We start from the raw sequence: 23,438 nt of genomic DNA, 5'->3' as shown, positions 1-23,438 counted from the left end.
TTGTTGGTAGGAAGTGAACTGTCACGACCCTTGGGTATTATAGGGGCAAAGCTGTAATTGAGTTACAATTACAATTAGGGGTTTTTTTTGTAATCTGGTTGCAGCACATGGGTGCTATTATTCTGTTATTCTAGAATATATTGTTAGTTAGATGCTACCTGATGCCTATAAAAGGCTACTTGTAGTAGGTGGGGAGGCATGTGGATGATAAATGAAATTGAATTCTATTCTCTCTTAATTTTCTCTCGGTTCTTCCTGTCTCTCCCTTCTTTCTCCCTAATTCTGCTCTATCTCCCCCTCCAATTCTTCTCTGTTTCTTCCCTGAATTCCTCCCTCAATTCCTTCCAATTCCTCTTCTAACCTATCATGAACCCTAGGTTCATGACATGAACTAACATAGCATGTATGATAGTATTGTTTTTGGAGGGTATGCGGATACACATTGATTGGATGTATTCATCTATATTAGTAGGTTTAACCTTTGCATTAATTCGCTTCCAGAGTTCTATAGTACCCATGACAACCCGACCCACCCCGGGGCATTCTCAGTTTATTTACTAAGTGATTTTTCTTCCATATCACTTAAAATCCTCCAAGAGTTTGAGTAATCTCTTTATCATAGCAGGATCCACCTGAAGTCTTCAAAATGTTTAATTAAACTCTTTGTTTTAACTTCATCTTATACCTTAGAGGCATAAATGAGTCACCCTTATTAAATTCTGATTCTTGTTGTTTGGGCAGTTGACCTCTGACAGTTGACTGTCACACTGTCACTTGACTGCCTAGCCTCTAGAGATTCTGGAATGACAGATTGTCAACTGATCACCTGGGCATTCTAGGCATCCCCAGCCAACCCACAATTGACTATCAACATGGCAGTCAACTCGTGGAGGTTCTAGAATCCCCCCATCTGATTTGACATTCAACTGTCAACTTGCCAGCCAAACTTCTGGGCATTCTAGAAGCCTCCAATCGACAGTGGCCTTGTTTGTTGAGGCACTATGGACTTTTTCCAATCACTTCTATACCTTATTATTTTTTTTAACCTCATTTAACTTTCACCTACTGACTTCTCCATCATAACCATCAAGGACTTGTGTTCAAAAATCAACCATGCTTGTATGTTGCAACAGTGCAGACCCTACTGGTTCCGGTTGAGGTCATTCATCATCTAAAGTACCTTATTTTTTTAACTTAATCAGGGAGGCACATTTTGTTTAGTTTAGAGAGTACTCTGTTGTGGCTTCTGAAACTTGCTTTACTGCATTGGTCTACATAGTTGTAGCCCTATATGAGTGCTAGTAATTTATGAATTTGAAGAAAGTGCAGTGATATGATAGAGGCCCAACTTTATTCCCTTTTGTTCCCTTGTCAGATTATGAATATTCACTGTGGGGGCTTCCAGAAGATAGCATTGAGAGAGCACGAATAAAACATGAAGTCCACATCAGGAGTGCGCGTAAACTTGAAGAACTATGCTTTAAGAACGGAGGCATATATATCAAACTTGGTCAACATATTGGTCAGCTGGTATACTTTTGTTTCACTCCCTTTATTATCCATGAAGGAAATTGGAACACTCCCCTACGACTGTTTAAACATTGTTTTGGAGTTCCTTATGATGGATAAGTAATTATTTTTAAAATGAAATAATTCTCCTTTTTGTGACTTCTGGCTGTTATTCTTTTTGTGAGCTTTTGGGTGTCATTTTCAACATGTACAGGAATACTTGGTTCCTCAAGAGTATGTCCAGAGAATGAGGGAATCTTTGTTGAATAGATGTCCAGTTTCTTCATTTGATCAAGTGTGTGAAGTTGTCAGCAAGGAACTTGGGGGGAAGCCAGATGAAGTATGTATGCTGTTCACCCATTTTCTCTGAAATATTTGAATTACATTAATGGGCTTTTAATGGGCTTCTAATCTTTTGCTCCTTTTTTGCCATTTGGTTCATTCACTTCATGTGTCAAACAACTGATAAGCCTTCTTTTATGCAGATCTTTGATGAGTTTGATCCAGTTCCAATTGCAAGTGCTTCCCTTGCCCAAGTTCACATTGCTCGCACTCATGATGGGCAAAAAGTAGCTGTGAAGGTGAAATAAATGCATAATTATCAAAACAAGGACTTCATAATGATTCCTGTGGATATATATAGTTGTTGGATATAATATTGTTTGTAATAGTATTTTGTTTCTTTGTCAATTACTTTTTCCAATCCAGGTTCAGCACACTCACATGACAGACACTGCAGCTGCTGATTATGCCACAGTGGAGTTAATTGTCAACACCTTGCATCGATTCTTCCCTACTTTTGATTACAGGTGTGTACTTGGTTTACTTTCAGCTTCTTTTTTGTAAGTAAAAAATATCATAAGAAGAAATTGCCCTAAGGATGATGGGAAGGAGGATGAGGAAGAAGAAAGAGAAGAGAATCAAAAGTGGCCTGTAACAGGTTATCCATGAACTGCAGAAAAGAGGACACAAAAATGGACTATCTTCTTTACACCAAATAAACAAGGATTCTTTTCAGCACATTATTATCTGACATTCTATATTTGGAAACAGCTGTATGGTCAAGACAAATTATAAGCATGTTATATTTTGTAAATTGCATGCATGTTATATGCAAGGATGTTATATTTGTCTGTATTGACATGCATGGTCACATGGATGCATTTTCAAGCAGGCATGTGTTTAATTTTTATATTTTTCTTCTTTCTTTTGGTGTGCATATGCACAAATGACATTCCAATACTATGTATGCTTACACATAAAAATGCTCCTAATTTTTTGTCTGTATGTCTGGAAATTATAGGATGCGAACAATAATATTAACTTGGCTTATTTCTTTCTTTCCTTGCAAAAGGTTTACCCCTCTGGCAGCTTTGTTATTGAATTTGCTCATCAATTTTGTATATGTATTGATGTAACCTTTATTGATATCTTCTTGCAGGTGGTTGGTTGATGAGGTGCATGAAAGTTTACCTAAGGTTTGTAGTTTAGCAACTTGCTTTTTACCTCGTATTTTGTCATTTATCTCTTTTGAGTGGCAATATGCCATCATAGTTGGCATCTAGAGGTTGCTCTGATACTTTGGAAACCCTTTTCCTAGGACTATAATTATTTGGTCAAGATGCAACTTTTTTAGCAGTTGTTCAGCAGCTGCATATATAGCCCATTTTAGTTGTCATCAGATTCAGTAGTTGGAAGTGCTCCCACCAAGCAAGTATTAAGTCATTCTTTATTGTTTTATAAGCAAGCCAAGACTGAGTCTTTACAAACTGATGGCTGCAATTTTTGTTTTCAAAATTCGTATAGCATCTACTTAATCCATGATATTTTATGCCCAATATCTGTAAATTATGTACAGGTTCCATATTTAAAGTTCTCAGATGACAGAAATTCACATGGACAACTATAAAAGGAAATGCCATAATCTTTCATTACACAAACTTTATTAGATAAAATAAATTACATAGTACTTATGAAGTTACTGAGGTGATAGTATGATGGCATACTGCTTGGTGATGATACGTATAAACTATGTTTACTTCAAAACATAGGTTTGAAGTTGGATAATCTTGTCATTGTATGGGTATGCCATTCAGAATCCTTTGAACATATACATGCTGATGTTTCTTTATTGAATTCAAACTTTTTGCTCAATATGCCTGGTTTGTCCAGCAGAATGTGCTTTTAGTTATTTTAATCTATTTATGTGTTACTTATTAATGAAAATTAACACATTACATTATACTGGTATTTTTTTATTTTATTTCAAGTATGCAATGTACGGGCACTATTCTGTGATAAGTATTTATCTATTTTGTTGATATGGAAGCTGCCTTGAAGGTCTAATATAATCTTAATAAATCATAGTTGTGGTTATCAGGAACTAGATTTCTTGGTTGAGGCCAAGAACAGCGTAGAATGTATGGATAACTTTCGGAAGTTATCTCCTCATATTGCAGACTATGTATATGCCCCAGTGGTGTATTGGAATTTGAGCACCTCAAAATTGCTGACCATGGAATTTATGGATGGTGTTCACATAAACGATGTGAAGGAAATTCAAAAACTTGGAATTCAGCCAAATGATGTAGCAAAACTGGTAAGTTTAAGTGCTTCAGTTCTCCATTTTTCTGACATCTATTTACATGGTAATGTTTTTGCATTGGCATGCAAGCATTCGGAGTTATCACTTCAGGTTTTCAGGTGAAAATATTAACTGTTTCCAATCCTTATACTTTGGGGTTCTCTATAGATCGGGACATTTTTTTATACGTGGTCAATAACTGGTTGCAGTGGTCTATTTTTGTTAGTTTTCTAAAGTCTTGACTGCTTGTAGGCTTCAAACTCTCTGCTTGTTGACTTTGTGTCAGACTATATATCGCATGCATTAAAACAAGGCTTTTTACATATTGAAAATGTAGCTTGTTTGAATGACTGATCAAGGTTGATTTTATGTTTTATAGGTTAGTCAGGCTTTTGCTGAAATGATGTTCAAACATGGGTTTGTTCATTGTGACCCGCATGCTGCCAACTTACTGGTTCGTCCATTGCCTTCTAGCAGGAAGAACATTCTTGGTGAGGCCTTTGTTTATGTTGATATTAGCAACTGAAGAATTAATTTTTTTTACCCAAAAATAAAAATGAAGAATCTTTTATCTATACACATCTTTTTATTAGTTATATGACAAGGCCACTCGAATGTCAAGTCTCCAAGAAGAGACTTGAAGTTACTGTGAGTTTAGAAGACTTGAGAGAGAGAGAGAGAGAATTTGAAGGGAAAAGGAAAAGAGAGAAGAATTGAATTTAGAGGGAAAGAGATTATCATTCAAACCGGATAACTCCCATCCCCCAATACATGGCCTTATATAGGCTCTTTCCACGGCATATGATCATAATCGTGAGGCTTCTCTCTAACTACTTACATGCAAGTGGCCATGTGGCTACTTTTATTACAAAAATTGCAATAATACCCTTGGGTCCTAACATTTCCCCACCTCTAGAAACAATTCTTCTCGCCAAGAATTTAAAGTAGCCCTGTAGCTCGTGGGAACTGATCGAGTAACTCCGGTAGGTACTCCCATGTCGTGTGGTTGGGGTCTTTCTATATCCATCTCACCAGCATCTGAGTCAAGGGCACTGAGCCGTAATATAATACCCTTCTATCCAGAATAGCTTGGGGTTCTACTACTCATTCTTCCTCTTCATTCATCTGTGGTAGGTCGGGACTGATAGTAGCATGGGGCCCAATAGACTTCTTTAGGAGGGATACATGGAACATCGGGTGCACGTTGACTCCTTTAGGTAATCTCAGCTTGTAGTCCACCTTCCCAATCTTTGACTCCACCTCATAGGGCCTGAAGTACTTGGGGCTTAGCTTAGATGCTGGGATGATTGTAAAAGGTTGTTGTAAGAACCTTTTCAACCTTAAGAAGACCCTATCCCCCACCTCAAAGGACCAATCACTCCTTTTTCGATCAGTGTGTTGTTTCATTCGGTTCTGAGCTATGCTCAGCTCCTTCTTGAGTATCCTTAGAACTTCCTGCCTTTGCTGGAGATACTGTTCCACCGTGGCTATGGTGGCTGTGGCACTAGATAGGGCTGGAATTAGAGGGGGCTTGTACCCAAATGCTGCTTTGAAAGGGCTCCTGTTAATGGCACTGTGGTGGCTTGAATTGTACCACCATTGAGCTAAAGACAACCATTTACACCAGCTCTTAGATTTAGCGTGACACATGCATCTCAAGTAGCCCTCTAAACATTGGTTGACTCTCTCGGTTTGGCCATCTGTTTGTGGATGGTAGGCAGTAGACATGTGTAATTCCACTCCCAATCCCTTAAATAGCTCTTGCCAGAAAGCTCTCATAAAAATCTTGTCCCTATAAGAGACAATTGACTTTGGCACCCCATGGATCTTCACCATCGAGTCCATAGACACCCTTGCTACCTCATGTGCATTAAAGGGATGGGTTAGATTGATGAAGTGTGCAAACTTGGTCAGTCTATCCACCACTACTATGACCACATTTCGCCCTTCTAATTTTGGTAACCCCTTAACAAAGTCCATGGATACTCCCTCCCATGCTTGCTTTGGAATTTCTAGGGGTTGTAGAAGACCTGGGTAAGATACATTTTCATGCTTACACCTCTGACAGATTGAACATGATTAGACAAAGTTCACTACTCCTTTTTTTTGTCTTGGCCAAAAAAATAAGAGTCACTTTGTGGTAGGTTGCCCTGATGCTCGAATGTCCTCTCACTGGTGATTCATGTAAGGTCGTTAGTATCCTCTTCCTCAATGCTTCGTCATCACCCATCACCACTATTTCCTTGAACTGTAAGGGTGTACCCTGAAGGTCCTGATGATTGCATTGCCAGACTTGCCATTAGGTCTTTGATCCATGGTGTCTGTTTATAGCTTCCAGCCATTTCTTTCATTCACTTTGGAATTACTGCCTATATGGCTTGACATTGTCCAACCTCTTCCTTCCTCGATAGAGCATCTGCCACTACATTTTCTTTTCCTCTTCAATACTCAATGGAATATGTTATGGTAGCTAGCAAGTGATATATATAAATGTCTAATTAGGCTATTAAGTTTAAGCATAGTTGGTAGAATGTTCCAATATGCTAGGACAAGTTGTAAGCACACATGGGCTCAGGGCAAATCGTTTTTGGCGCCCAAGTTTCCAGATTGGTATAAATAATCGATCCAACGCTAGAACAAATTATGTTGAATGAAATTGGAAATGAGTTTCCTTCCCATTCTCTCTAAACTCTCCCTCTAAATTCTCTTTCTGTTCTGATTTCTCTTTCTTCTCGAATATCTTCCCCATTCTCTCTTAATTCCCATTCTTGATTCCTCAAGAATCCTACTGTCAGTTTGTAATATGACAAATTGGTATCAGAGCAAGGATCTTGCTTTTCGTTGCGAATTGATCGAGTAATGGCTAACAATATCGGGATGCGACAGATGGAGGCACAACTATAGCAAGTTTCGGCGTTCGTGGCCAAGATGCAAGGCATAATGGATTCAATGGAAGAGAAGGTTGGATTGTCGATGGATAGGAAGCTGGACGCACTGGCAGAAAGGCTTAGGGGTGATATGCGTATGCAACTAAGGGAAGAAATGCAAGAAGTAAGGGATCAAGGGAATTTGTTGCGTGATCAATTGCAACAGTTTATGAGGATGTTTGTGGGTCAATCACAAGTGAGGATCTCCCCTGACTTTCCACCAAGGGAACGATTGGAACCAATTCTACTGGGAATTGGTGGTAGTCACTGTAATGTCAAATTATCGGTGTCGGAAGGGGAGCCAGCCACGGTTGAAGAATTAGTGTCGGAGAGAAGGCAGGAGGTGCCAATCCGCCTGCATCAAACCGAATTTCCAATACCTAAACTGGAACTTCCGGTGTTCGAAGGGGTGAAGCCACAGTGGTGGTTGAGGTGATGCGAGAAATTATTTGAGATTCATTGTGTAGGGGAGAATCAGAGGGTGGCCTTAGCTGTGGCATATCTCCATGATGCGGGGGATATATGGTTCCAAGGATGGTCTAGGGTGAGAGAGATATAATTAGGATGACTTCACGCAAGGGCTGTGCGAGAGGTTTGGAGAGCGAGGAAGATGGGACGTGGTATGAGAATTCAACCGCCTAAGACAAGAAGGAACGGTGCTAGAATTTCAAGCAAAATTTGAGGAGCTCAAATTTAGGATGCTAAACAAGAATCCTTACTTGAATGAGGAGTACTTCGTATCTAGTTTCACAGGAGGATTAAGTGATGAGTTGAGATCAGCAGTACAAGTCCTTCAACCTAAGATGGTACAAGAAACAACAGAGGGGCTGCTTTGTAGGAGATGACGTTTGAGGCACTACTGAAGAAACAAAAGATTTTGAGTAAAGGAGTACCGTTCGGAGCTATATCGTACGGGAACCAACCTACGGGAAGAGAATTGGTCAAATTTGGTACCAACAACAAGTATCCAACCTCAACCCCAATCTCTCAGAATATGCAAAACAGGGACATATTGATAGAGCAAAGGAGAGTCGTGGGATTATGTTTCAAGTGTGGGGAGAAATACACGTCAGGGCACTAATGTAAGAAGCAACTATTACTATTGGAAGGAGGAGATGAGGAAGGAGATGGAGAAAGAGAAGCTGCAGGGGAAAAGGAGGAAGAAGATGGTGGAACCATGTCCTTGCATGCTATCAAAGGGGTATCCAATAGCAAGATTATCAAGGTAGAGGGGAAGATACATAACAACTACCTCATGGTTTTGATAGATAGTGAGAGCACTCACAGTTTCATTGATGAGATGACCGCTAGGAAGATAAAATACCCAACGGCTAGTACCCCACCAGTCTCAGTAACTGTAGCTTATGGGGACAAGGTAATCAGTAAATCAGCTTGCTTAGGATTTTGCTGGGAGATGTAAGGGGGGGAATTCCGAGCTGATCTGAGATTGCTCAAATTGGGAGGATGCCACATCGTGCTGGGAGTAGATTGGATGCGTGAGGGCCCTATCAGTTTCGATTTCAACAATTTGGAAGTTACACTTGAAAAGGAGGGTAGATGGGTGGTGCTATAAGGAAACGTGGAAGTGGGGACTTACAAACTGATGAGGGGAAAGAAACTGCAACAATTATTCAAGAAGAAGATGGCACAAGTGGCTTAGTTATTTTCAATTCAAGCCACTGGACAACAGGAAAAAGAATCGGGCAAGGGATACTCCAATCAAACATGGCAGGTACATGAATTGACCCTCCTTGATTCTTTATTGATTGAATACAAGGACCTCTTTGTAGAACCTAAAACCTTACCTCCCAAGAGACCACTAGACCATACCATGCCCCTGTAACCTAATGTTGGACCAGTAAACATTAGGTCATACTAGTACCCACCCAAACTTAAATCTGAAATCGAAAAAATGGTCGGAGATATGCTAAACCAATCCATTATCTGCCCCAGCCACAGTCCCTTTGCTTCCCTTTTCCTATTAGTTAAGGAAAAAAATGGCACTTGACGCTTCTGTATTGATCACAGACAACTCAATGCCATCACCGTTAAGGACAAATTTTCAATCCCAATTATTGAAGATCTACTAGATGAACTCAAACATGCAACCGTATTTACCAATCTGGACATCCGTTTAGGGTACCATCAAATTAGGATGGACCCGAACGACATTCCCAAGACTGCATTCCGGACACACCATGGCCATTTTGAATTTAAAGTCATGCCGTTTGGTCTCACAAATGCCCCTGCTACATTTCAAGCCCTTATGAACTAAATTTTCAAACCTTACCTCAGAAAATTCGTGTTGGTCTTCTTTGATGATATCTTAATCTATAGCCCTTCATTCGATCAACACCTAAACCACCTTAGAGCTACATTTGAGATCTTATGATTCAATCAGTTATGCATCAAGCGGTTGAAGTGTGCATTTGCACAAACACATGCAGAGTACCTTGGTCACATCATATCAAGGGCTGGAGTGGGGACTGATCCAAAGAAGATAGAGGCAATTGTAACATGGCCTAAACCTGTAAACATCAAGGCTTTGAGGGGATTCCTAGGGTTTACCGGATAGTATCGAAAGTTTGTGAAGAATTATGGAACAATCAGCAAGCCTTTAACAAAGTTGTTGAAGAAGGAAGGCTTTTTTAAAAGGAACCCCAAAGCAGAATAGGCTTTTGAGCAATTAAAAGAAGTGTTGAGCAAGGTTCCCACGCTTGGCTTATCGGACTTGAGTAAGCCATTCACCCTGGAGACGGACGCCAGCAATGCAGGAATAGGTGCAATACTATCACAAGAAGGCAGACCTTTAGCCTTTCTTAGTCAAGCCCTAGCACCTAGACACCAAGGCCTTAGCATTTATGAAAAAGAGCTGATGGCAGTACTAATGGCAGTGGAGAAGTGGCGCCATTACTTAAAAGGAGGACGGTTTGTGATCAAGACAGATCACAAAAGTTTAAAATTCTTGTTGTAGCAGAGATTACACACTCAGTTACAAAAGAAAGGAATGGCCAAACTCATGGGGCTGGATTATGTAATTTGTTTCAGGAAGGAGAAGGGGAATGTGGCAGCATACGCCCTATCTTGCTGCCATGAAGAGGGGATGCATGCAGCAATTTCCATGGTGATATCGGACTGGCTTCAAGAGGTCACGGATAGCTACAACAAAGGGGACTTGGTTAAAGGACTACTAGAACAATTGAGTGTTAAAGAAGACAGCAGACTCGAGTACACTTTGAACGATGGAGTAATAAGATACAAAGGCCGGTTGGTTATTGATGATTGTGAGGAGTTGAAGGCTAAAATAGTGCATGTATTACATGGATCACCAGTAGGAGGGCACTAAGGCATTCAAAATACCTACCACAAGGTCAAACAAGTATTTTGTTAGCCCAATTTAAGGAAATATATATGGGATTACATCTTGAAATGTGATGTATGTAGAAGGTGCAGGCATGAAACGGTAGCCCACCTCGGCCTCCTACAACCTCTAGAAATTCCAGATCATGCTTGGACCAACATAACAATGGATTTCATAGAAGGGTTGCCGAAATCAAAAAGGAAAGATTGTATTTTTGTGGTAGTAGACCGGTACACTAAATTTAGTCACTTCATAGGGTTGTCACACCTGTTTACAGCACAAGTGGCCAGGGCTTACTTGGAGAATGTACTAAAGTTGCATGGCATTCCACAGTCCATTGTATCGAACCGAGACAAGGTATTCACCAATCTCTTCTGAAAAGAACTCATGAGGATATTAGGCACCAAACTTCTAATGTCTACTGCCTACCACCCTAAAACAGATGGGCAAATGGAGCGAGTTAATCAGTGCTTGGAAGGATACTTAAGATGTTTGAGCTTCTTATAGCCTAGGGGATAGAACAAATGGCTAGCTGTAGCATAATGGTGGTACAACTCGAGCTACCACAGCTCTATCAAGATGATGCCCTTCGAGGCCCTTTATGGCTATAAACCAGACTTACTACCAGCCTTGGGAGGACACACGACAGTAGCAACAATGGAGGCTTGCTTACAACAAAGGCAGGATGTAATGAGGATAGTGAAAACCAAATTGGGCAAAGCCAAGAATAGAATGAAGCAACTGGCAAATCGGAAGAGGAGTGAATGGGATTATACAATAGGTGAAGAGGTATATTTGAAGCTTAACCAATAGTACCTCAAGACCTTGACCAAGCAGCCCATATCCAAATTAAGCCCCAAGTACTATGGACCCTTTCCCATTTTGGAGAAAATTGGTGCTGTGGCCTATCAGCCACAACTGCCTGAAGATGCTAAGATACACCCCGTTTTCCACATCTCCCTCCTCAAGAGGGCTGTGAGAACATAGAGATCGACCACTACCTTGCCTCCTATGGTGGGAGAAGTATCAGAAAACGCTGAACCCACAACTATTGTTGACAGAAGGGTAATCCACCGTAATGGAGTGCCTCTTATTGAAGTACTTGTCCAATGGTCCTTTCTTCACTTGGATAATAACCAGTGTTCGAAAATTCGGCCGCCTAGGCGTTAGGTGGCCATTGGCCGCGGCGAAGAAAGGCTGGTCGGCACCCTAGGCGCTGGGTCCGATTAATCGGGCCACGGCGCCGCCTAGACGGCTGAGGCGACGCCTAACTGCCTGGGTCGTGCGTGGCCTAGGCCGATCTATTTCCCCCTTCCCTTTCTCTATTTCCCCTTTCCCTTCCTCTCTCTGGTCGTTCATCGCGGGTCGTCTCTCTCTCTCTCACTGCCGATCTCGTCTCTCGGTCATTCGCCGCTGCCGTCGATCTCGTCTCTTGGCCGGTATGTATCCATCTTCCTCTGCCTCCGATCTCGTCTTCGTCCGCTATGCATGCTGCAACTGCTCGTTGCAGCAAGTAGCAACAACTTGCTGCTTGCTGCTTGTTGCAGTAGCAAGCTTGCGTTGCTGCCAATGCAAGCTTGTTGCTGCGACAAGCTTGCATTGGCAGCAACGCGCAACAAGCACCAAGCTTGTTGCTTGTTGCCAACGCAAGCTTGCTGCGTTGCTGCTTGCGGTGGCAGCAAGCTTGCTGTTATATATAATACATTAAAACCAGTTCATTAGATAATTCATTAGAAAAAAAAAAAAACAACCATTTTTCCTAGTCACCGCCTAAGCCCCGCCTAGGCGCTAGGCCGCAGTCTGGCGCTCGACTAGCGCCTAGCGCCTAGCGCGTTCTTGAACACTGATAATAACACATGGGAATACTTGTCGGAGTTCCTCCACCTATTTTGTAATGCAGCAAGCCTACTACACATTTCTTGTGGACAAGAAACGTTTTAAGGGGTGGGGATTGTTATGGTAGCTAGCAAGTGATATAAATAAATGTGTAATTAGGCTATTAAGAAATTGAGTTTCCGTTTAAGCATAGTTGTAGAATGTCTCAGCATGCTAGGACAAGTTGTAAGCGCACATGGGTTGGGGCAAACTGTTTTTGGCACCCAAGTTTCCAGATCGGTATAAATAACTGATCCAACGCTAGAACAGATTATGTTGAATGAAATTGGAAATGAGTTTTCCTCCCATTATCTCTACTCTCTCCCTCTAAATTCTCTTTCTGTTTTGATCTCTCTTTCCTCTCGAATATCTTCCATATTCTCTCTCAATTCCCATTCTCGATTCCTCGAGAATCTTACTGTTAGATTTGTAATCTGACAAAATAGTCTAGCCCCATTAGCTTTGAGACCCCTTTCCTTTGTAGCTGAGTGTGCAATTTTTGCTGGGATAAAAATTGCAGACTCTCATGGTCGATTTTAATTATATAAGGGTGGCTTTCAGGTAGTGCCTCTATTTCTCAATAGTCCCCATTACTGCTAGTAACTCCTTATCAAACACCCTCAAACCCAAATGCCTGGGAGCTAGTGCCTGACTAATGTAAGCTAGGGGTGTTCCCTCCTGCATTAACACAACCCCTATTCCTTTGTCACTTGCGTCTGTCTCCACCTCAAACTTCTTGGCAGTGAGCTAAAACGCGGTCTAGGCGGCCGTTGGTCGCCGTGATTATGGCCAAATCGGCCACCTTAGGCGCCAGCCTGGTTAATCGGTACCAGGCAGCGCCTAGGCGGCCAAGGCGGACGCCTAGCCACGTGAACCGCTTGGCTGATTATGGCCTAATCGGCCGCATGAACGGATTAGTATAAATTTATTAGGGTTTTGTTTCCCCTTACCCGTTACCCCTTCTCTCTCGTCGATTTCCCCTTCTCTCTCACATGCACCGCCACCGACAATCTGTTGCAGAGTCCCTGTTGCCTCTCTCGTGCTTGCACGCCGCCACTGTCTCTTGCAATTGTAGAGTCGCCGTTGCTGCGGCCATTGTCTCTTGCAGTTGCAGAGTTGCCGTCGCCACCGTCTCGTGCTCGCACGCCGTCGCCGTCGCCTCTCTCGTGCTTGCTCGCACATCTTTCTCACTCACCCTGTAGGCGCCCCTAGCCAGGGACCCACAACAAGATGACATAAAAGCCAGAACCCATTAGAACATTATACACCATCATTGACAATGGAAGCCACACTCATACATTCTTACTCATATACAACATAATGGTGCCCACATGCTCACAAAAACAAAAGTAATTCAATATTACACACCACATTAGGGCTCATAAATCCACCATATCCCTTTGGGGTACAACCTGAAATATAAACAAACATGACTTAAATTTTATGCACCCCAAAATACCCCCAAAATAGGAGATGAACTTGTAAACATGAACTTGAGAAAATGGAGAAACTGAACTTGCACATTAATAAAAAATTTGAGGTCTTGCCTCTTAATTGAAACAAAGAGGAAGAAGAACTTGCCTTTAAATGACCGATTCTCGTCCTTATCAAACTCTTGCTAAAAAATAATGAGATCATGACTTTAAAATAACTAGACTTAACCGCATAAAATTTATAATAAAACATATCATACTTCTAATAATTTATCTACTAAACTAACCTACTAAATAAATAGTTTAAGTAGATTTTCTACCTCGAGCTGCCGATAACTCAATAGCATAACGTCAATACTCTCAAAATTCCTTATGAAATCATATATAACCCAAATTAATTAAATAGATCTATGGCAGCAATTCTACTGAAATCTTCCAATGAATTTCCACTAGATTATTTTACTAAGTTAAGTCGTTAGTTTAGCTAATACACTACTTTCACTAATTCCCAACACTATTTATCAAATCAATTCGCTAATTGATTAACTTCACAACTTAATTAATGATAAACTAATATTAACCATACTTTCTTGCAAAAACTCCTCCTCAAGTTCACGATCACTGCTTCACTTCCTCTTATAATTGCACACCCCTACTTCCTATTTATACTTCCAATTGTTGCCCTCAATTCAATGCAACTCCATTGAATTATTCTCTGCACCATTCATCATTTAATTCTTTGCAAAGCCTCTCAATTTATTCCCTGCAAAGGCTCCTTATTAGAGAACATCATCATTAGATTTATTCCCTCAAATTCCAAGAAATTTTGCATTAAAATTAGAGAGCTAATGGGTGTGGCGGACAAAGGTAGGGGGCAGCCTAGCGGCTGCCACCTGGCGCGACCAGGAGGGTTGCGCGGCCACGTGGCCGCACCCATGGCATGCGTGCGGCATGGTCGCCCGCGTGCATGGGCGCCATGCGGCCTCGAAACAGCGTCGTTTGGTGCCCTGTTGGGAGCAAAAATCCCAGCCTATTTTCCTTTCCTCCCTTTCCTAGCATGACTCGAACCCGCGCCCTTTGCTCAGAAGTCCTCACGCATGACGTTGGGCTGGCTGCCACCCTTGATTAATATATCACCAAATTAATTCTTAAGCTGATTTTCTCCCCTCCAAGTTCCATTATTTCACTTACACCCCAATTGTCCCAAAATTCACTAATTCAATTCACTTCATTACTTCCACAATGGCTTCCAATTAATTTAATTTATTGCCTTAATTCCTCATTTCCTCAAAACATCAAAAATACTATCCTCCCTAAATCTCCAAATATTCAATAGTAACCTCAAATACCATAAATAATTAATTTTCTCTGAAATTTTCAAATAATAACCTCAAATAATTATAAATACATTATTTTAATTCCAACAACATACCAAATTTAATATAAACTTCACATAACTCAATAAATCACCCTAAAACCCATGAATTAAATATTTTTCTTAAATCCTCGAATATTCAATAATCACTTTAAATATGCCTCCTCTGGTAAGCAGTCAGCAAGTAGCAGCTGTTGCCTCTCTCGCCAAGTGTTGTTCTTCCTCCGCCACGTTTTGTTGCGTTGTTCTTCCTTCGCAAGTGTTGTATTTTGTTATTGTTGTATTTTGTTATTATGTCTTTATTTGATTCTATTATTTCTAATGCCTATAAATTGTGTTTCACAAATTCAAGAGTCTAAACTCTAAATTTAATAATCTATATTAATATTTCATAATCTTTGTTTAATTTATATATGTATTTGGGATAATATGAATTTTAATTTGTATGTACATTTAGAATAATATGAATTTTAATTTTAAAAATAGTAGTTTTTCTAGGCTCTGCCTTGGCCCCAGCTTGGCACCCGACTAGCGCCTAGCGCGTTTTAGAATATTGCTTCTTGGAGAAATATGGGAGGGCTAGCACAGGGGCCTTCGTCATGGCTTGCTTAAGGGTCAGAAAGGCATCCTCTGCCCGGGAGTTCCATTGAAAACTGTCTTTATTGAGGAGCTCTGTAAGGGGCTTGCTAATGAGCCCATAATTTTGCATAAGCTTTCTATAATATCCCGTCGAACTCAAGAACCCTCTTAGCTCCCTTACTGACTGTGGTCTAAGCCACTTGACCATAGTCGCAATCTTTTGAGGGTCGGTCCTCATCCCTTCCCCTGAGATAATGTGGTCTAAGTACTCCACCTCTTTTTGAGCAAATGTATACTTGGATAGCTTAACATACAGTTTGTTAGAATTCAGGACCTCAAATGTCATTTTTAGGTGAGTTAAATGCTGGTCAAGGTCTTTGCTATATACAAGGATATCATCGAAGAAAATTAGGATGAATTTCCTTAGGTAAGACTGAAATACTTGTCCCATCAAGGCTTGAATGGTAGCTGGTGCATTGGTGAGCCCAAAAGGCATCACCATAAATTCGTATAGTCCTTGATGAGTACGGAGGGCTGTCTTACGTATATCAGGTGCTGACATCCGGATTTGATGATATTCGGATCCTAAGTCCAATTTGGAAAATATTTTGGCCCCATGTAACTCATCTAAAAGGTCATTAATGAGGGGTATAGAGAATTTGTTTTTGATGGTATTGGAGTTGAGTTGACATTAGCCAACACAAAACCTTCATGTGCCATCCTTCTTTTTCACAAGTAAGACGGGAGATGCAAAGGGGCTTTGGCTAGGGCGTATGATGGTTGAGGAGAGCATGCTAGCCACTTGTTTTTCAATCTCCACTTTTTGTATGGGAGAGTATTTATAGGCTCTCAAGTTCATTGGTTCAGAGTGAGGTTTAAGGAATATCGAATGGTCTAAGGTTCTTTGGGGTGGTAGGCTGTGAGGTTCAACAAAGAGATCCTAAAATTCCTTTAACAGTAAAGTTAAGCTATTCAGAAGTGTTACTTGAGTGGTGGATTGGAATAGTGCCCAACTTCCTTTCCATAGAGGATTATTTTCTGTATCCTTGCCCTCTGGTTCATGCTCTTCCATTGCGTCGATTGAATACAATTAGGCTATTTGACCCCCTTTAATCTTCATCCACCTCTGTAGTTTCTCTCCCCTTATCCATTTGCATTCTCCTTGCTCCATGTTCCATGTTCCCTTTCAAAATGAGCTTAGAATTTCCCCTTTCCACTGTGACTTCTAGTTTATTGAAGTCAAAGGTGAGAGGACTAACAGTCTTCATCCAATCCACCCCCAACACTATGTCATAATCGCCTAATTCCAGCACCCTTAGGTTAGCTTGGAATGCATGTCCTTGCATCTCCCAACAGAACTCTTCACACCTTTTATGGCTATACATCTTACTCTCGTTAGTCACTGTCACCGAGAGAGGAGTTGTAGCTATTAATCTACACTTTAATTCCATGGCAGTAGCTTCATTTAAGAAGCTATGGGTGCTGCCACTTTCGATCAATACTAATAACCTCTTTTGTCCCACCTACCCTTGCACCTTTATGATTTGACCCATAGGCCCTCCTTTCAAAGCATGGAAGGAAATTTATCCTCCCTCATGCTCCGTTTCTTCCTCCCTCACTAGTCCCACTACCTCTTGAGTCACCTCCTCTTCCTCCTCTAAATCGTTTGCATTATGCTCCTCCTCCCCTTCCATGTTAAGGAGCTACCTCCTGTACTGGTGCCCAGCATGATACTTTTCACCACATTTAAAACATAGCCCCATAAGTCGCCTCTGCTCCATAGTTGTAGCACGGGAAGGCAGAGAGCTAACCTTAGGACCCCTAGAAGGCCCTCCTAATAATAAGTCTGTTATTCCCTCCTGCAGGGTAATTAGGAATTGACATTGGTCTAGTAGCCACCTTATTCCTTTTGAATATCGCCTCCAGCGTCAATTCTTGCAACCTGGCCTTTTCTATCGCTTGCCTAACCGTTGTCGGCATCATCATTTTTACCATGGATCTCAACTCATCCTTGAGGGCACTAATGAAGCTGGATACGAAGTACTGATCAGTGAGAGTTGGTTGAGCACTCCACATTAAAGCTCCTAACTCCTCAAACTTCTCTTGATATTCGGCCACCGACCCTTTTTGTTTGAGTTTATTAAACTCCTCTATCACATCCGCCATATTTCGTTCCCCCGAAGTGAATACACAATTCTTCCGCAAAATCGATCCATCTAGTCTCTGTTCCCCTTGATTTATACCACCCTTGTAACCAAGCATCAGCCATATCATTTAGATAGGTTATGGCTAGATTGATCCGCTGATTTTCAGGGATTTGATAGAACTGAAAGAACCTCTCACACCTCCGGATCCACCACCTAGGCTTGGATCCTTTAAAGAGAGGAATCTCCAACCTCGGCATAGAGCCTTGGTGAGAACGAGGAGAATTGAATTCTCTTACCGGTTCTATAGTGTCCTCGTATGATGAATTCCCCATTTCTGTGACTCCTTGGGGTTAGGGAAGAATTCCTACTCCCACCATGCCAACTTTCGGAACTGACCGGGGAGGAAATTTTGGCAGCAACCGAAATTGAGGGAGAGTGGATAGTATGCTGACCGCACTGCCTATCCATTGCCCGAACTGATCTAACACCTCCCTCTACCTTGCCAATTCTCTCTGAACTCCTCCTTTGGAAGATATCATCTCCTCCCTTAATTCATCGCGGATCGCCCTGGTCTCTTCCCTGCTCTACGCTACTGCTTCCTGAGTTTGAGTCATTCCGAACTCCATTGCTTCCAAGCGATTCTCCAGTTGTTTCAATTGAGTTCCTTCTGCCATCTCTATCTCTGATCACTTTGCCTCAATCCTACCAATTGAACTGACTACTGCGCTCGGAATCACAACCGAGGATGACTGGCTTTGATACCAATTGTCAAGTCTTCGAGAAGAGACTTAAAGTTACTGTGAGTTTAGAAGACGAGAGAGAGAGAGAGAGAGAATTTGGAGGGAAAAGGAAAAGAGAGAAGAATTGAATTTAGAGGGAAAGAGATTATCATTCAAACCAGATAACTCCCATCCTCCAATACATGGCCTTGTATAGGCTCTTCCCACGGCATATTATCATAACCGTGAGGATCCTCTCTAACTACTTACATGCAAATGGCCATGTGGCTACTTTTATTACAAAAATTTCAATAATACCCTCGGGTCCTAACATCGAATTATTTCATGGTAAGCTAATTGCCTAGTCATCAATCAATCAGAGAAAAATAATGCTGCTTTGTGTTGTTTCTTTACTATGTGACCATCTAAAACTCTAGAACTAATACAATTTTGGTCATTAGAATAGATTGGTATAAATGTGATCTGATTTTGTTTTCAAAATGTAGACATTATAATATTGTGTACTTTAAGGGAAGGATACCAAATCTGTAGGCACCAGTCATGGTAATGGCCCTCCATATCCAGGGCAAGTGATGTAAGCGCTATTAAAGCTCTATCAGGAAGAGGAAATATTTATGGTGATTACACCAAAATCTCTACAAAGGGGACCAACCTCCTTTTACAAGACAAAATAACCTTTAAAGGTGCAAGCCTTGGAATAGGTGAACTATTGAACAAGTATCTCAATCCATTTTTACTTCTGGATATCTCTATCCATTTTTGCTTCAGAATTTGGGGACCTTCCACTAAAGTAACTAACAGAGTTGAATGTTTGACTACATTCTTACAAAAATTCTTATTGGTCAGATTTCATTCTGTGCAAAGATGTAGTTTTGTGATAATCATGTATTTTTATTATAATCAGGTGACCCCATCCAGTTTATCGAATTCAATAAAATACTTAAAAGAATTGCTCATTTTCCTAGGATAAGCCTGCAAATTAGCTCATTTTTCTGAACGTGGGATTGCTGTTTCTGTGATCTTATGGTTCAAATACTGAACAAAACTTGTCTGTTAGATTAAAATGTCTTTTACCCTAATGCCCTGACAGGACGCTGTTAAAAGTGTTTTCTTACATGGTTTCTTGCATATCCTGCATTTATGGTATTCCCAGTGAATCTGGATGGGCTTTTAGTTTTGATAAGAAAAGGTGAAGCATATAAATCATACCAGCACGGAGGTTTGTTCTGTCTGATGCAAGTCTTTGCTCCTCTTTTCATTTACAGGCAAGAGAAAACCACAATTGATACTTCTAGACCATGGGCTGTACAAGGAACTTGATCTCTCAACCAGGACCAACTATGCTGCACTCTGGAAGGTGCATTTTTCTTTCTTGAATGTATTTCATGCTAGTTACTTTTGGTTATTATCTCTGTTGATGGTGTGCATGAACTTGTCATGCAGTCATTGATATTTTCTGATGCTCAAGGAATAAAGGAAAACTGTGTGAAATTGGGTGCTGGAGAGGATCTGTATGCATTGTTTGCAGGTGTTCTTACAATGAGACCTTGGAATAGGGTCATTGACCCAGCTGTTGATCATCTGGTTCTACAAGGTGATGACAATGATCGTTCAGAACTCCAGGTGATCATTTCTAGAGATGGGGCTCTGTCAAAGTTGTGTACTTATGTAATGTTCTTAATGGTCTAGAATGGTCTCTTTTGAGAGTGGAAAACTACCCTGAAAGCGGGGACCACTAAAGGAGATGGGGAACTTTATCATAGTTTTGAATGTGTTTACTTTTAGGCCTTTGTGAAATGCAAGCTCACGTAGTGTGACTATTCTTTCCTGGCAGATGTATGCTTCTCAATATTTCCTTCAAATCACAGAACTGCTGAGGAGACTTCCTCGTGTTATTCTGCTAATGATGAAGACAAATGACTGTCTACGGGCGGTTAATAATTCTTTGGTATGACATGTTTAACCATTCAAGGCCTTAAATAATTTTTATTTTTATTTCTTTTCCTTTCTTGGCTATTTAGTTCCCGGAATTTCCTTGCATGGTGTTAAATAAAGTTACACTTGAATGTGAAGGCATATATATGCATGCATTGGTCGTTTGACGTGGTCATGATTCTGTTCTAATTTATGTTATATATTCCACAATAGTTGGCCATTTACCAATTTCCTTTTCCACTGTTTGAATTTCTTATAAGGTATGATGTGGGCTTGCTAATTGTGGAAACCTAGCATAAGCTTTATGGCATTTGAATGTAAAATCATTGGACTTATGCTAATTCTTATGAATCCCCTTTTTATGGTGTTTCATCTTCATCTTGGAGCCAAGTATTTCTCCTTCTGCTGTCATTGATTTTCTTTTTAGATGACTTAACAGCTTTGCTACTTTTGTCTTCTTGTCTCTTTGCTTACTGGCATGTTTGACTTTCGGCTTCATTGATTTCTTGATCTGTTTACATACCCTTGCAATTTATACATTTAAACATCCCGGTTTTCATGATGGACCCGCTTTTTCATCTTATGTTATGTAAAAACCCATTTTTTGTTATAAAAAAAAAAAAAAAAAATTGCCTTCTGACTATTTTGTTCATCAATTAGAAAGATCCCCATGTTTCCATTTCTTTTGCATTATTGATTTCCATGTTTCTCTTTTCTTTTGGATCTTCCACGAGACATTTAAATCAGAACAAGAAAAAAAGGTAGGGCTTTTGCAAACCTGAGAAGGCTTTGATTTGGGGAGATGACTCAGATACTTGACTGAACTAAATTATCTTACTGGGAATTTCAGGATCATTTGAGTTGCCCCTAGGGAGTTTTAATTTTTATCATGCTTTCCATACACGCATGCGCACACACACACATATATTTGGTTCTACTGTTTCCATCTTACCTGATTCTGCATTATTTTTGTAGTAACTGTTAAGTGTTATATTCTTGGCTATTTTTCATGAAATACTATCCTGCATGTGATTTCATTAGCTGGTATTGAAACATTAACACTAAACTAGCTTATCAAAGGAGTCCACATTTTTGGACTGGCAGCTGTGAAACGGTTGGATAGAGTTCTTAATTTTCAATTGTGCTTCTTTGGGTAGCTGAAGGGATCTTCTCTGGAGACATTTTTGATCATTGGGAAAGTTTCTTCTAAGGCAGTCATGGAGGCAAAGTTTTTGCAGAACAAGTCAGTCTTATCCCGGATAAGCCTCTGGCTAGACGAGTTGTTGTTAGAAGTGCGGCTGATAGGAATGCAGATGGCCTTGTGGCTTTTACAAGTCAGAGCAGCTTTCTCAGTCTTGCCAAAGCAGTGCATTGCATAGGAGAATATCAACACCAACCAAATTCAATAGCCAATCAATACACAAAGTCGGCTGTTCCCAACTTGCTACAGCCTACAGGTACCAACCAACTTAGATTTAGAATTTTCCGACCCCTCCCCCAGAGAGTGAATAAAATGAAACCCGGCACCTAGAAAAGAGAAAATATAGTAGGTGTTTTAAGTATTCTTTTGTTTATTGAGCAAATTTATTCTTTTAGTTAGTTGTATGCAGTAACAAAATTATGCTCGCTGGCAGGCATCTGATTTTGTTATTCATTGGGAGGGAGTATGATGATGATAATGATTTAAAACTATGTTTATTTGTCAAGAACGAAGCCCACAAACTCTACAACATTTTTGCATATTCAATTTAAATATATTAAGACTCTTCTATTTTTTATTGTGTATTGCGAGTCCATCCGTCAGAAAAGCAAAGAGGTTAAGGCAAGCAACTACGACCTCTTCCTCTCTATGACGAGTAGTGTAAAAAGGATCTCTCTCCTTTGGTGGCTCCTCAATCCTCTTCAATGCCCTTCTGCAATGGCCTTCCAGCGCCAAGCGATGAGACTTTTTTATTCGGTCTTGTACATGACAACCCGGCCATTGTTGGGAGATATGATTGGGAACGGCATCCCGTCAATCACTAGGTTCGATCATCACTTGCCCGCCGGCGCCGGCAGTGCCGTTGCCAAAATGGGGCAGAAGGAGAGAGAGAGAGAGAGAGATGGGGTGGCGGAGAAAGGGAGGAAAAAAGCATTTTAGGTATTTTAAAATTTTAATGACAGTTAAAAATAAATGTAGGGATTTAATTGTTTTATAAATTTCAAAGAAGTTCTTTTAATTTTTTAAAATAAAGAGGAACTTCTTATAATTTCACTTGATTTCAAAAAATGTCAGTCTAACTCGCCCAAAGTTTTAATATAAATTTATATTTCACCATATATGTCTTTATTTACTTTTTAATAATTCAAATTCTTACTCTCCTACACCAACAAAATCTTTTTGGAGGTCATTTTTCAAGTTCTTCTAAGAGTGTGTTTGATTGCAAGTATGCAATTTGTAGAGAAAGAAAATAAATTCTAAATAATTGAATTGCCTATCATGGATATTGTCAATTAAGGGTGTTTAATTAATTTAATTTTTTATCTAGAAATTATTGTATTTTTTAATTTTTGGTGTTTGATTGTCACTATTTTTCTTGAAATTAGTTATTTTTTTTTTAGCTTTGGTTGTTTGATAGCCATTATTTTTCATGAAAATTGTCCATTTTTTTCATGGAAAGTATACCTATTTGAACTTGAAATTTGTCATTTTTTTTCTTTTTTGTGGTATAATTGAATGTCATATCTTGTTTGTTACAATATATCTGTGGTGCTCCAAAAAAATCGAAAGAGAAAAAGTCCAAGCATGGCGGGAAAGCCACATTCGGAAGCTGCTGAGGAAGGGGCTTTGGAAGTTGTTGAGGAAGGGGCTTCAGAAGCCATTCGGAAGGAATTCTTCGGAAGGGGCACGTGTGCTCCCTACTCGATCTCTATAAAAGGCCAAGTTCAACCCTCATAAAAGGATCCAGACATCGGTATTTCTCTCCCACTTTC

At 40.3% G+C, this 23,438-nt stretch overlaps 1 protein-coding gene across 6 annotated transcripts in view; it reads left to right on the top strand.

Moving 5' to 3' along the window:
• The window catches only part of LOC127806115 (putative ABC1 protein At2g40090), a 45,026-nt gene extending 22,787 nt beyond the window's left edge, over nucleotides 1–22,239 (top strand). For 3 of the 6 annotated variants that reach the window (XM_052343154.1, XM_052343158.1, XM_052343159.1), the window contains 12 exons: nucleotides 1,376–1,530; nucleotides 1,724–1,849; nucleotides 1,995–2,090; nucleotides 2,218–2,318; nucleotides 2,813–2,863; nucleotides 2,951–2,987; nucleotides 3,890–4,108; nucleotides 4,473–4,584; nucleotides 19,796–19,887; nucleotides 19,974–20,153; nucleotides 20,365–20,478; nucleotides 21,623–22,239. In XM_052343154.1, the coding sequence (XP_052199114.1) occupies nucleotides 1,376–1,530; nucleotides 1,724–1,849; nucleotides 1,995–2,090; nucleotides 2,218–2,318; nucleotides 2,813–2,863; nucleotides 2,951–2,987; nucleotides 3,890–4,108; nucleotides 4,473–4,584; nucleotides 19,796–19,887; nucleotides 19,974–20,153; nucleotides 20,365–20,478; nucleotides 21,623–21,844 (1,505 nt within the window). In that variant the 3' untranslated portion in view covers nucleotides 21,845–22,239. Of the gene's footprint in view, nucleotides 1–1,375; nucleotides 1,531–1,723; nucleotides 1,850–1,994; nucleotides 2,091–2,217; nucleotides 2,319–2,812; nucleotides 2,864–2,950; nucleotides 2,988–3,889; nucleotides 4,109–4,472; nucleotides 4,585–19,795; nucleotides 19,888–19,973; nucleotides 20,154–20,364; nucleotides 20,479–21,535 lie in introns of all 6 variants that reach the window. The other 3 variants (XM_052343157.1, XM_052343156.1, XM_052343155.1) reach the window with 3 other exon arrangements.
• Nucleotides 22,240–23,438: the final 1,199 nt, after the last annotated feature.

This window comes from Diospyros lotus, chromosome 7, assembly GCF_014633365.1.
Source record: "Diospyros lotus cultivar Yz01 chromosome 7, ASM1463336v1, whole genome shotgun sequence".
NCBI classification, from domain to species: domain Eukaryota; kingdom Viridiplantae; phylum Streptophyta; class Magnoliopsida; order Ericales; family Ebenaceae; genus Diospyros; species Diospyros lotus.
The sequence above is the reverse complement of the archived record's forward strand: the minus strand, read 5'-3'. Positions and strand labels throughout refer to the sequence as shown.